At 44.1% G+C, this 15,639-nt stretch overlaps 1 protein-coding gene across 1 annotated transcript in view; it reads left to right on the top strand.

The window, feature by feature from the left end:
- Window positions 1-15,639, top strand: part of LOC135550894 (double C2-like domain-containing protein beta) — a 152,798-nt gene that overhangs the window by 49,693 nt on the left and 87,466 nt on the right. The window contains exon 2 of the mRNA XM_064982106.1: window positions 14,389-14,468. Within this exon, the coding sequence (XP_064838178.1) occupies window positions 14,389-14,468 (80 nt within the window). The remainder of the gene's footprint in view (window positions 1-14,388; window positions 14,469-15,639) is intronic.

Raw genomic sequence — 15,639 nt, 5'->3', positions numbered from 1 at the left:
GATATGGGCTCTACGCTGGCAATGGCAGAACACTGACATTCCTGTCTGGCAGGAAATCACGCACAGAACGAGCAGTATGGCTGGTGGCATTGTCATGCTGGAGGGTCATGTCAGGATGAGCCTGCAGCAAGGGTACCACATGAGAGAGGAGGATGTCTTCTCTGTAACGCACAGCGTTGAGATTGCCTGCAATGACAACAAGCTCAGTTCAATCATGCTGTGACACAAGACCCCAGACCATGACGGACCCTCCACCTCCAAATCAATCCTGCTCCAGAGTACAGGTGTCGGTGTAACGCTCATTCCTTCAACGATAAACGCGAATCCGACCATCACTCTTAGTGTCCTAAGTTTTCATAACTGTGACCTTAACTGCCTACTGTCTGTAAGCTGTTAGTGTCTTAACGACTGCTTCACATGTGCATGTTCATTAATTGTTTATGGTTCCTTGAACAAGCATGGGAACAGTATTTTAAACCATTTACAATGAAGATCTGTGAAGTTATTTTACTTCTTTTTTGATGAGTTTAGTTTGAGTAGCTATCTGCATTGACCCTTTTACACAAACTTGTTTTTGACTCATCACATAATGCTGCTTCTACTGTTTATCGCTTATTCCTAGTTATATGTTCATACACTACGTGACTAAAAGTATGTGAACACCTACTCGTCGAACATCTCATTCCAAAATCATGGGCATTAATATGGAGTTCGTCCATCAGACTGCTAGAGACTCCAGAGAACACGTTTCCACTGCTCCAGAGTTAAATGGCTTAGGCTTGTATGTGGCTGCTCGGCCAAGGAAACCCATTTCATGAAGCTCCCGATGGACAGTTTTTTTGCTGATGTTGCTTCCAGAGGCAGTTTGGAACTCTGTAGTGAGTGGTGCAACGTCACTGAGCTCTTCAGTATGGCCATTCTACTGCCACTGTTTGTCTGTGGAGATTGCATGGCTGTGTGCTCAATTTTATACACAGGGCAGTACCGAGTGTGGCTGAAATAGCCGAATACACTAATTTGAAGGGGTGTCCACGTACATTTGTATATACAGTGTAATTACCTCGTTCCCCTGCACATCGACACGGTACTGGTACCCCATGTGTATAGTCAAGTTATCATTACTCATTGTGTATTTATAACTTTTATTATTATGTGTGTTATTTTTCCATTATTTCTCTATTTTCTCTCTCTGCATTGTTGGGAAGTTCCCGTAAGTAAGCATCTCACTGTTAGTCACTGTTTACGAAGCATGTGACAAATACAATTTCATTTGATTTGAATCGTGGATTACCTCTCACTGGCTTTGGAAACACACCATCCAGATTAAAAGAGGGGGGAGTTTAGTGAATGTTGTCAAAGCTCACCTGCTGTCGCTGTTGCTGTGCCATCTGTCTGCGACTCCCCCCACAAAAACTCCAGACTGGCCCATAATCCCTCTGTCTGGAACCAATCTGTGTGGTTCCTTGGCTGTGTTCCAATTATATACCCTTTTCCTGAAGTGTGCACTCATGGATGTGAAAAGAAAGGAGTAGAGTAAGTAATATGATGGAAACTTCCTCCAGCTATGCTTGCACCAATCAAATGCTTCCAGGCCCTAAATGAATGAGGGGGAGTAAACGAGTGCACACTTCTGAATGAAGGGTAGAGAATCAGATCGCTACCCTCGTTTCCCTAGGATTTGATCTATGGTGTAAAAACAATAGATATTCTCCTGAGAAATATTACATTCTAGTGACGGACGCTTGGCGTATTTGTCCAAAGACTAGTTATTGCCTTCTAGCTGCTATCAATTCTGTTGGTGCCCTGGGAGTCATGTCAATATCTTCCGTTTAGGTCTGCATGCATCCTAACCTGATAAACACACACACATCTCCCACTGACGTCAATGCATGATTTCTAGATCTACTTCTACTTCTTGAGGTCGCTCGTTGATTCTCTATTTGGGATTCAGCTCCTCTGTAATATCATGCATCAAATTGGAAGAGTCGTACTGTATGTATCCTTAGACTGTGTGTTCTAAAGCAAACTGCCTTCTATGGTGAGGTGACCATAATCCCTTACACCATGATACCCCTCAGCCTCAGATTCGGAGCAACAAGGGCACACATCTATAAGCATGCAAGCATGTACACACAAGCACACATACAAGTGCATGGAGATGCACACTAACAGACACAGGCCAATATGTTTTTATTTTAAACAATAGACACACACACACACACTCATGCTAGCACACCTGCTAAAAACTATCTAATCTGTCTTTTTGATGCATGGTCCTTCTCCTTCTAACACACACAGACCAGCCGGGAAGACTGTTTGTGTGTGTGTGTGTGTGTGTGTGTGTGTGTGTGTGTTTCTAATGAGAGCCCTTTGGAGTGAGTGACAGTGACAGTGTCAGAAGGTTAAATGTCACCCTCTCATGGCCCTCCTGAGCAATTAGAGGAGGATGACCTCTTCCATGGCTCTACCAGCACCACTACTAAATCGATTTACTCTATACACCAATAATTTGCCTATATATTGTACACGATCTCCCATTACCATTTTCTTTGAGGTAAGCCGTCTAAGCAAATTATCGATTTAGTTAGTTACGGAATGGACGGCTGTGAGGTGTACTAGCTGCATGGGAGTAGCCAAACTGATCTGGTATATTCATTTCTTTTAGATATTTAAGTTCTTATCTACAGTCAAACCCCAGTGGAATAGTTTTTTGTGTGTACGGCCAGGACTTTCCCTCAATGTGTGTTCATGTTGCGTGTCCTTGACCACCCCAAACACTTATGTTGTCATGACTCCCTTGTCCCCTGTGCTATCAAGCCCTGGCACACCTGGTTCCTGTCAGAATGTATTAAACACCTTCCCAGAACTGTACAATGCAATATCCCTTACCTTGCCATTTACCGTAGGCTCCATTCAACTAGCGCTGAGGCAGCACTTTCTCTGTCACTTTCTCAATTCTCCCCCACCAAACAACAATGCCACCATACATCCCAGTGCTGGCGTGTTATTGTCAGTGCAGGAGGCCTTTTGAAAAAGTCCTTGATGACATTTTATTCAGTTCATCGTGTTATCAGTTCTTCAAGTCTTTGATTTGATTCATCATGGTTGACTCCACAGTTTTGAGGATGTGCAGTATTTGGGTACATGTTTCAACAGCTGTACTGTAACCCACTGGGTGTGTTCTTGACTAACTGTTAGAATCTTGTTCTTCTTCAACCATCGACCTGTCATTACACGTGCCACGGGTTACAAGCTAAAAACACATGCGTCTGAGGTGACACAGATAAACTAGGGATTGTTTTTACTCTTCGTGAGTGCTCCTGTCATGTCAAACACATGGCTTCACAGGGATTCATTAATGTTACTGAGTTCTGAAGAGAACAACAGAATACTTTACAGGTGATAGAGAATCACACTGAGTGATTGTTTAGATTTTTCTCATGTTCAACATGTATGATTTTATTCAGATCTCCATTAGCTGTTGAAGAAGCAGCAGCTATTCTTCCTGGGGTCCACACAAAACATAGAACATGACGAAATACACAGCACTAAGGGACAGCAACAGTAACGAAAATGTAAAATAAGAACACTACTATTTTAAGAAGAAAATAAAGAATAATAAATAAATGAACAATACTAAGTAGTGTGTGTCTCTTCAGAGTCTGTGTTGTTCCTTGAGGAGTTGTTTTATCTTGTTTTTTTTATTGATTTTATTGCTTGCTTGAGTTACCTGAGGTGAAAGAGATTTGTACAAGACGATTTGAATCAGTGGATCACTGTGAGGACTGTCGCTGGGAAATGAGAAGCAAGTACAGGTAGTGAATATTTAATAAATAACCGACATGAAACGAAACACCGACAGGGTCTGGACAAGGGCAACATAACATTAATGCTGACACGGGGATGAAACTGAGGAATGGAAAGATATAGGGGATACAATCAATAAAGTGATGGAGTCCAGGTGAGTCCAATGAAGCGCTGATACGCGTAACGATGGTGACAGGTGTGCGTCATGATGGGCAGCCATTATTACCTCGAGTGCCTGAGAGAGGGAGCGGGAGCAGGTGTGACAGATCACATTTTGTGAGTGAGTGAGTCCCTGAACTGGTGTGAGCACATAAGCCTTCAAACTGGAGCGATGAAGTGAGGTTTGGTAGGCTGACCTTTTCACTTGTCCAGTGTGGCTCAGTTGGTAGAGCATGTTGCTTTCAAAAGTTGGGATTGTGGGTTTGATTCTCGTTGGGGCCGTCAATATGAAATGTATGTTCGCATTACTGCAAATTGCTTTGAATTGAAGTGTCCTCTAAATGGCATATATATTGTAAAATATATCTTATGTTTAGTAATATATACTCTGCAAAAAAATAAATTGTCTCTCACTGACAATTGCGTTTATTTTCAGCAAATTTAACATGTGTAAATATTTGTATGAACATAAGATTTAACAACTGAGACATAAACTGAACAAGTTCCACAGACATGTGACTAACATAAATGGAATAATGTGTCCCTGAACAAAGGGGGGTCAAATCAATAGTAACAGTCAGTGTCTGGTGTGGCCACCAGCTGCATTAAGTACTACAGTGCATCTCCTCCTCGTGGACTGCACCAGATTTGCCAGTTCTTGCTGTGAGATGTTAACCCACTCTTTCACCAAGGCAAGTTCCCGGACATTCCTGGGGGGAATGGCCCTAGCCCTCACCCTCCCATCCAACAGGTCCCAGATGTGCTCAATGAGATTGAAATCCGGTCTCTTTGCTGGCCATGACAGAACACTGACATCTCTGTCTTGCAGGAAATCACGCACAGAACAAGCAGTATGGCTGGTGGCATTGTCATGCTGGAGGGTCATGTCAGGATGAGCATGCAGGAAGGGTACCACATGAGGGAGGAGGACGTCTTCCCTGTAACGCACAGCATTGAGTTTGCCTGCAATGACAACAAGCTCAGTTCGATGATGCTGTGACACACCACCCCAGACCATGACGGACCCTCACCTCCAAATCTATTCCGCTCCAGAGTACAGGCTTCGGTGTAACGCTCATTCCTTTGACGATAAACACAAATCTGACCATCACCCCTGTTGAGACAAAACCGCAACTCGTCAGTGAAGAGCACTTTTTGCCAGTCCTGTCTGGTCCAGCCTTACAACAGGCCTACAAGCCCTCAGTTCAGCCTCTCACAGCCTATTGCGGACAGTCTGAGCACTGATAGGGATTGTGCGTTCCTGGTGTAACTCGGGCAGTTGTTGTTGCCATCGTGTACCTGTCCCGCAGGTGTGATGTTCGGATATACCGATCCTGTGCAGTGTTGTTACACGTGGTCTGCCACTGCGAGGACAATCAGCTCTCCGTCCTGTCTCCCTGTAGCGCTGTCTTAGGCGTCATGCCTCCTTGCAGCATGCCTAAGGCACGTTCACACAGATGAGCAGGGACCCTGGGCATCTTTCTTTTGTTGTTTTTCAGTAGAAAGGCCTCTTTAGTGTCCTAAGTTTACCTAACTGTGACCTTAATTGCCTACCATCTGTAAGCTGTTAGTGTCTTAATGACCATTCCACAGGTGCATGTTCATTATTTATGGTTCATTGAACAAGCATGGGAAACAATGTTTAAACCCTTTCCAATGAAGATCTGTGAAGTTATTTGGATTTTTACAAATTATCTTTGAAAGACAGGGTCCTGAAAAAGGGACGTTTCTTTTTTTGCTGCGTTTGCACTTATTCATACCCAATAGTTTAAGAATCAGACGGTGTAATCGTCACATAATAGACAGATTCAAAACACAATCATCATATGCTTTCTTCTCATAATAAGAAACTCTGATTTCTGTCAAATAGGACATATTTACACAGAGAAGAAAGCGGTGTCTGGGTGCAAATGCCATCAAATACTACCAAATTTGCAAAATGTCAAAGATGGGTCTTTGAAAAGGTCAGCGGGAAATCTTTTTAGATAATCATTTAATGATGCTATTCCAATGACAGTCGTTTCACTTGTGGGATACGGTCTGCATGCAATTGTAAATGCTGGAATTTATAATTAGAAATACAGTGAGCTCCGAAAGTATTGGGACAGTTGAGAACCTTTTGGTTTTATTTTGGCTCTGTACTCTAGCACAATGGATTTGAAATTAGACCATGACTATGAGGTTGAAGTGCAGACTGTCAGCTTTAATTAGAGGGTATTGTCATTCATTTCGGGTGAACTGTTTAGAAATTGCAGCACTTTTTGCACTTGTAATTTTTGTAAAAAAGAATAGAATTTTCGCTGCCGGACAGGAGGAAGGCTCCGGCAGCGCTGGACAGACGGGAGCACCTGTACGGATGAGCCGGAGAGACAGCCTGGTGTGGGGGGCTGCCACCGGAGGGCTGGTGCGTGGAGGTGGTGACGGATAGACTGGACCGTGCAAGCGCACTGGAGCTCTTGAGCACCGAGCCTGCCCAACCCTAACTGGTTGCATGCTCCCGGTCGCCCTGCCAGTGCGGCGAGGTGGAATAGCCCGCACTGGGCTATGCAGGCGAACCGGGGACACCATGCGCAAGGCTGGTGCCATGTAAGCCGGCCCAAGGAGACGCACTGGAGACCAGATGCGTAGAGCCGGCTTCATGGCACTTGGCTCAATGCCCACTCTAGCCCGGCCGATACGCGGAGCTGGAATGTATCGCGCCGGGCTATGCACCCGCACTGGGGACCCCATGCGCTTCACAGCATAACACGGTGCCTGCCCGGTCTCTCTCGCCCCCTGTAACCACAGGAAGTTGACGCAGGTCTTCTACCTGGCTTCGCCATACTTCCTGTGAGCCCCCCCCCAATACATTTTTGGGGTTGACTCTCGGGCTTCCATCCACGCCACCGTGCTGCCTCCTCATACCAGGGCCTCTCCGCCTTTACCGCCTCCAGCTCTTCTTTGGGGCGGCGATATTCTCCTGGCTGTACCCAGGGTCCTTTACCGTCCAACTCATCCTCCCATGTCCAGTCTTCCAAATAATGCAGCCTCTCCCACTGCAGCTGCTGCTGTCGTCGCTGTCCTTTACCACGTCGCTTGGTCCTTGGTTGGTGGGTGATTCTGTCAGGGTTTTCCTGTGGTGAAGTAGAGGAGGACCAAAACGCAGCGTGGTTATATTGATTCATGTTTAATAAAAACAGATAAACATGAACACTACAAAACAATAAACGTGGAAAACCAAAAACAGCCCTATCTGGTGCAAAACACAGAGACAGGAACAATCACCCACAAACACACAGTGAAACCCAAGCTACCTAAGTATGATTCTCAATCAGAGACAACTAATGACACCTGCCTCTGATTGAGAACCATACTAGGCCGAAACATAGAAATACCCCAAAACATAGAAAAACAGACTGCCCACCCAACTCACGCCCTGACCATACTAAATAAATACAAATCAAATGAAATAAAGGTCAGAACGTGACACATTTGTTGACTTCTGTGATCGAAAAAGCCTTAGTTTCATGCATACCAACATCAGAAGCCTCCTTCCTCAGTTTGTTTTACTCACTGCTTTAGCACACTCCGCCAACCCTGATGTCCTTGCCGTGTCTGAATCCTGGCTTAGGAAGGCCACCAACAATTCTGAGATGTCCATACCCAGCTACAACATTTTCCGTCAAGATAGAACTGCCAAAGGGGGAGAAGTTGCAATCTACTGCAGGGATAGCCTGCAAAGTTCTGTCATACTTTCCAGGTCTATACCCAAACCGTTTGAACTTCTAATTTTAAAAATGAACTTCTCCAGAAATAAGTCTCTCACACCCCCTCTACTCCCAGCTGTGCCCCAGACACCATTTGTGAATTGATCGCCCCCCATCTAGCTTCAGAGTTCGTACTGTTAGGTAACCTAAACTGGGATATGCTTAAAACCCCGGCAGTCCTACAATCTAAGCTAGATGTCCTCAATCTCACACAAATCATCAAGGAACCCACCAGGTACAACCCTAAATCCGTTAACATGGGCACCCTCATAGACGTTATCCTGACCAACTTGCCCTACAAATACACCTTCGCCGTTTTCAATCAGGATCTCAGCAATCACTGCCTCATTGCCTGTATCCGCTATGGGTCCGTGGTCAAACGACCACCCCTCATCACTGTCAAACGCTCCCTAAAACACTTCTGCGAGCAATTCTTGAGAAACATACCTGGCCAAAACATAGAAACAGATAACATAGAAATAAAGAAACTAGAATGCCCACCCTAGTCACACCCTGGCCTAACCAAAATAGAGAATTAAAGCCTCTCTATGGCCAGGGTGTCACAAGCACCTTTGGAAGCGATTACAGCCTCGAGTCTTCTTGGGTATGACGCTACGAGCTTGGCACACCTGTATTTGGGGAGTTTCTCCCATTCTTCTCTGTAGATCCTCTCAAGCTCTGTCTGGTTGGATGGAAAGTGTCGCTGCACAGCTATTTTCAGGTCTCTCCAGAGATGCTTGATCGGGTTCAAGTCCGGGCTCTTGCTGGGCCACTCAAAGAAATTCAGAGACTTGTCCCGAAGCCACTCCTGCATTGTCTTGGCTGTGTGCTTAGGGTTGTTGTCCTGTTGGCAGGTGAACCTTTGGCCCAGTCTGAGGTCCTGAGCGCCCTGGAGCAGGTTTTCATCAAGGATCTCTCTCTGTACTTTTCTCCGTTCATCTTTCCCTCGACCCTGACTAGTCTCCCAGTCACTGCCACTGAAAAACATCCCCACAGCATGATGCTGCAACCACCATGCTTCACTGTAGGGATGGTGCCAGGTTTCCTCCAGAAGTCACGCTTGGCATTCAGGCCAAAGAGTTCTTGGTCTTGGTTACATCAGAACATAGAATCTTGTGCCTCACGGTCTGAGAGTCCTTTAGGTGCATTTTGGCAAACTCCAAGCGGACTGCCGTGTGCTTTTTACTGAGGAGTGACTTTCGTCTGGCCACTGTACCATAAAGGCCTGATTGGTGGAGTGCTGCAGAGATGGTTGTCTTTCTGGAAGGTTCTCCCATCTTCACAGAGGAACTCCGGAGCTCTGTCAGAGTGAGTCAACTCCCTGACCAAGGCCTTTCTCCCCGATTGCTCAGTTTGGCCAGGCGGCCAGTGCCATCTCTCACCTCTCTCTCTTTCTATCGCTCTCTAGGAAGAGTCACTGTGTTCTTGGGGACCTTCAATGCTGCAGAAATTGTTTTGTTCCCTTCCCCAGATCTGTGCTTCGACACAGTCCTGTCTCAGAGCTCTACAGACAATTCCTTAGCCCTCATGTCTTGGTTTTTGCTCTGACTTGCACTGTCAGTTGTGGGACCCTATATAGACAGGTGTGTGCCTTTCCAAATCATGTCCAATCATTTGGATTTACCACAGGTGGACTCCAAGTTGTAGAAACATCTCAAGGATGAGCAATGGAGAAAGAGTGCACCAGAGCTCCATTTTGAGTCTCATAACAAAGGGTCGGCATACTTATGTAAATAATGTTTATTTTTTTAGACCTGTTTTCGCTTTGTCATTATCGGTTATTGTTTGTAGATTGATAAGGAATTTGTATTATTTAATACGTTTTAGAATAAGGCTGTAACATAACAAAATGTGGAAAATGGAAGGGGTGTGAATACTTTCCCAATGCCCTGAAAATACTGTTGCCATTCTATTTATTTATGTTGTCTATAAGACAATGATTTACACTATTGTACCTTGAGTGCACAGACATACTCTTTACATATTGCATTAATGACACTTGCATTATGACACTGTCTTACTTTCACATCAGACAGCACAGGTCTATTAGCATTATTATTGCCTCCAACCGTACAGTATCACATCCTGATTTCCATAGTATAGTAAGCCTTAGTCACCCATTTGATATGCAGCGCAAAGCACTACGATTGTGGTTTCTGTCAAGGCAAGGAATCGTTTTCTGCATTTGATAATGCCACCGACCCCAGGAATGGACTAAAGGATTCTGGGTCAGGTATAATCTTGCTCTTCCCTGCACCCTGGCTACTCGAATCCAAACATTGCCTTTCTCTCTTTGAGCCTTTATGGCTTTGACATTTTATGATTAGTTTTACAGTAATGCCCGCCGGCATGTCCTAGGATTCCTGCGATCCGTTCGCCACCAACAACAACGAGGCCTGTTTCTTTTCTCTTTTTTTCTTGCCCTCCTCGATCACCATGGAGATAACCGGGTTGTGTTTACCACCTGACTTCTGTGGGGCACAATGGAAATATGATTATGGTAATGGGGTTGTGTTTAGTGACGATCGAGGAGGACTTGTCCAGACGCTTAGGCCCAGTGAAGAGGCCCATTTAGGCGATACCCTCAGCCTTAATTAAGATTTTATTCATTTTAATTGAACTAGATGAGCTTTGATTAAGCACACAGAGGCCCCAATGTGGCCGCGCCTAAACAATGGTGGCCCTTTTGTCAACCACATAATGAAGCGCTTCATCTGCTGTTGCTGTTTTTGGCCGAGAGGAGAGAAGTGCTCATTTGCTTGATGGGCTCTCTGACACCGTCTCATAATGTGCTTCCAAATGTAGGTAACCTTTGAGAAGCCTCGATCTGTGCGTCACCAGGAAATGCGCGGGGAAGGGATTGCCCTGAAAGCTTTTAATTAAGCTTTCGGCTCATCAGGCAAGACTAACACACACCAGCGGAATTAGGCGGCCAGTGCCATCTCTCACCTCTCTCTCTTTCTCTCGCTCTCTTTCTCTCTGAGGGAAAGGCAATTTGTGTCCTATTTTTATTAATTGAGCTTTTATTGTTATTGTTATTATTCTTATTAACTTACTTTCCTATAGTTGTTGCATTGTCATGTGGTGAACCTGCAAGGGAACATGTACTTCATGTACTGTATATATGACAAATAAACAAACTTGAACACACACATACATCTAACTTTGGCATTTACGTGTACATCTCTCTCTCGGCAACCACTGAGTGCCCCGACAAAAGAAAGAAAGACGAGGCTCTCCTAGCCCACTAATGCACCCACAAAGTGCTTTCTAATATGCACACAGGGTTTTCTATGGCACTGTAGAGTAGGCCGGCACTCTAAGGTTAATCACAAAGCGGTAGGCCTAAACGTTGGGCACCGTTTATGGAATCAAAGAAAAATGTTGTGTAAGATGGGGATGGACGGCTGCACCAAGCCAAGGCTGCTGCCAGTCAGTGCTGATGAATTAGACTGTGTTCAATTAAAATGACTCCTCTTATCCGGCTCCAGCTCCAAACAGCCCGCGCTTTGTATTATTGTCATTTCTCTTAATTACCGGCTGTCCCCACAGCCAGAGTTGTAATTTATGCTGCGGAAATTATTTTCTTAACATCACTCCATTGAGCCTTTCAATGCTTTGTTGCAATGAACTTTCTGCGGACATGGATTCGATCAGCTGTCTTATGTTTTTGACTGGCTGTATCTGCATGCACATTGAGAGACTTCCTGCTTGTTGTTGGTCTGAAGGTCACTGTTGTCATGACGTTGGCCTGGGGTGTAGGTTTATGACAGTCATAAATACCTCTTCCCCCTTTTTTCCTCTCTCTACCCTACTGAGGTTACATTTGCAAAACCCATGGTTAACATAGAGATTCTGGGAACATCAGAAGGTGGGGGGAAATGAACTATATTCTGGTAATGTGACCAATTGAACATATGCGGTGGTACTTAATGAATATGATGTCAGTTCGGTTGTCATCTGAGACATTCTCATCAATGATAAGATGACAAACTCTACAGTGGAAAGTCTACACATCAGAGTTATCGGATTCACGTGGAATTGTTGTTCAATTTAAATGTTTGAATATTAAATTATTCGTGATGGGATGAAATGTGATTTTAGCTTCTAAAATGTGATATTTGGGTTTTCACAAGATAGGGCTCTGCTCAATCAGTGGCCTGCCCCTGTGAAGGGACATGGGCTATAAAACTTTTCAAACTTTTCAAGCCCTCCTCTCCCTTCCCATATAAGCCCTTGACGACAATGTAACCTCCTGTTCCGAGGACGTGAAGACGACGGTCCGATGTCAGAATGGTTCAGATAATAACTACAGAACGAAGCCAACATTAGCGTGAGCTTTGGTTGCGAATGGTATGAACTTTGAACTCTTATTCACTACAGAAGTTATACCTTCTAGCCGTTGAGTTAGCAACAGCAGCTGCAAACGACGATTAGGAAGGAACAGACAGAGTATCCCGTCTACCACACAACGACGTTACTACAACGTATTCAATTACCAGCAGAGTCATTCTTCAAAAGATTAAAGGACTCGCTTGGGCAACACGGCCTTCCATCTACCACCAACCTACTGAAACGCAGCTCAGAGTAAATATTTATTGCATTTTCCTTTTCCAAATGGGCGGTAATTTAGGATGCATAAGATACTGTATTTACGATAGCACAGCTTCGCCATTTGTTCCTCAGTCTTCCCGCTCTTTCACTCAAACTCAGCCCCTTTTGTGTAACAAGCTGTCATATCTGGGACGTTTTCCTTTATGACATAATATGTATGTGTAATTCTGTGTGATTAGTTAGGTATTTAGTAAATAAGTAATTAAACCCCATTTTGTATTGCTGATTCAACTTGTGAGCCAGGGTTCGTGCAGATAACCAAGAATTTACAACTTTCAGATGAGACTGAATTAAGATGACGATTAATATTGACTGCTATTGATGTAAAATATTACTAGGTCTTTAAGAGTTTATTCAGAAGATAACAGCTCTATAAATGTTCTTTCGTGGTGCCCGACTCTAGTTAATTACATTTACATGATTAGCTCAATCAGGTAATATTAATGACGGATAAATTATTTTATAGAATAGCATGTCATATCACTTAATCCGGCATAGCCAAAGACACGACACTGTGCTCTATCTCCTCTTCCTGTGATGTCATTCATTGTTTGTTTGTTGGTCTGTAGTTTACTGTGCTGCTTCTTCTCTTCTTGTGATGTCATTCGTTGTTTGTTAGTTGGTCTGTAAATTACTGTGCTCCTTCTCTTCCTGTTTGTAGGTTGCTGCTACACCACTTTGCAGTGTAGAGGTTGCAAGTGACATAACACAAGCTGCCAAACTAGAGCAGTAGGTACTCTACCCTTACAGTTATATGTACCAGAAAAGCCCACCCATGGATGTGAAACACATAAAACTGCAGAACATTGAGGTACTAACACATCTAATGATCTGCGAGGCCAAATGTCATCAGACAGCTGAAAGCTACGCTGTGGCGAGACAACCTGTGGCTCCGGCCATACTGTATGTGTTGGCTTACTGTATTTCCCCTGTAATAGAATCCAGATGGTACGTTATAGTATGGAAACATGTTTTTGTCCCAGAATTTTCAAGCCTTTGAAGAAACCAATTGATAGCTTTGCAATGCAAAAATCAAAAGCACAGAGCACTTTTAGTTAGAGAGACAAATACATGTTTAGCCATTAAATAGATGGGAATAGATACTCCTCCCGTATCGGCCAGATCTATACAGTTCCATGCCTCCCTGAATTTTGCATAATGGCTTTATTACCTGCCAATTTTTGCTCCCTCTCCCCTCTCTGCATGATCGCTGCTGGGAAAATGCTGCCTGCAGCGATATGTTCCCTTTTAGACCACAGAAATAATGACACGACATGGCGTAATGGATTTGATACAAGCTACGTGCTACGAGGCAACGAAGGGGCAGAAAATTGTTGGTGGGGGTGATGAAGAGATAGTAGAAAGAAAAACAAATCTGAGAGGCAATTCCGCAGGAAAAAAAGAGCACAAGCCTCCGCTGAATGCCGCCCCCCCAGCATCTCATAAATGTATTAGAGATTGAAGTCACGGCCCGGGCTCCAATCTCGATAATCGAAAACAAACCTGGTTTAATCCCTCGGGTGTCCTCTGTTGCCTTTCTACGTAGCATCACGCACACACACAACCTCCATGGGCAAACGTGCTGCAATGTTTATAGAATTAATGCACCCTCCAGATGCCAGCGAGAAGACAAACACAGGCGGTATCAAGGTCTTGGACTTAACGGTCTCTCTGACAGGAAGTGGCACAATGTAATGCTGTTTCAGGTGTTGGGCCATGCTGTGGAACAGGCCTTTATAGGGATAATGAAATGATTATTTTGTATGATCATGTAGTTAATGAAACATTTGGAAGAGTTTATACTCCAGATGGACCCTATGGAGTAGATCAGGCATGACATTTTTTTTACTCTTTATTGGCAGACAGGCCTATATGAAGTGAGGTTAAACACAGTTGTGGTGTGTTTGAAGCAAGCAGTTGAAGGCATCTCCACTTTGTCGTCTGATTTCTGTTGTAGTCTCCTCTCTCTCTCTCTCTCTCTCTCTCATAGTGTGTAGCATGTAGTTGAAACCGTCTCTGCTCTGATATCTGATTAAAAAATGTTTCTTTCTCTCTCCTAAAGCTACATTGGGGACCCTGGACTTCAGTTTACTGTATGACCAGGAAAACAACGCTTTGCACTGTACCATCAACAAAGCCAAGGTGAGCATTCATGATGTTTGTCATTCAACGGGAAATTGTTTCCATGGTTTAGGGTTAACCAATGTAAAACACACAACCAGAACCACCCCAAGCATGGATCAACATCTCATAGGTTAATTCGTTATATCAGTTGTTAATTCATTACCAATCTGTGCTATTAAGCTGTTGTCAAGTTTAAACTATAACCTTTTCGTAATGCTTGTCGAAATAGCAGATGTAGTATTGATACTCACATTTGTATTGCTTGGTAGTCACTGCAGCAATTCCATTTAAGTACCTAGGTCCGGGGCTCAATAGCAGTACATATTACGATCCATACATAGCAATATAGTAGGTAGCTGGTCTCTAACTAACTTTGCATAATGACAGGGAATGGTATGTTTCTTGTTAAATAGTCAGACGTTTGCAATTTATCCTGCTTTAAACGCAGCCTGTAAATGGTACCATCATTTCCCCCCCTATTTCGGATAAAAGATGAAGAGGACTTTTAGAGCTCAGCAGCTCTCTCTTTTCCTATTTTCAGATATCTAAAACGGTAACATAAAGTAGGCTCCACGGACATTCATGATGCTACATGGTTATATTTTGATCAAGGTGGTTGATATCCTTTCTCTGTCTCAAACACACACACTCCAGGCTCATAGCTAAACATGTACCAGAGGCTGGCAGGGGGATCACTGGCAGCTTGTTTTGGCTCTGTCGTTGTGTGTGTTGCTCTCTGCTTCTTGCCACTCCGTGGTCATGTGAAGGGTATTTCCTCTGACAACAGGCTTCTGGTAGCATCTGTTGCTGTTCACTTTACTCTGGATCCAAACGAAGCCTTTAGTCTGTCCTTACAGCAGCTCTACAGTACACACACAGGTCAACACACAGACAAAAACACATGTGCATGCACAGGCTCACACACTCACGAACACACACACCCACAAAGGAAAACACACACATGCATGCACTTGCTTACACACACACTCAAACCCACACAAAAACACATGTGCATGCGCACGCACACATTCAAATCCACAAATTCCCAAGAAGGGAAATCTCTTCATGTCTGAGGCTCAAAGCATTTTCCCTCACTGTGTTTTGTTTAAATAATCGCCGCTTCTTCTTGAAGATGACTTTTGGGTTTCAGTAGCTCATTCGCTGGGCTCTAGGACAAAGCAGCAAACAT

The sequence above is a fragment of the Oncorhynchus masou genome, chromosome 12, assembly GCF_036934945.1.
Source record: "Oncorhynchus masou masou isolate Uvic2021 chromosome 12, UVic_Omas_1.1, whole genome shotgun sequence".
Taxonomy (NCBI): domain Eukaryota; kingdom Metazoa; phylum Chordata; class Actinopteri; order Salmoniformes; family Salmonidae; genus Oncorhynchus; species Oncorhynchus masou.
Note: the sequence above shows the minus strand (reverse complement) of the source record. Positions and strands in the feature narration are given on the sequence as shown.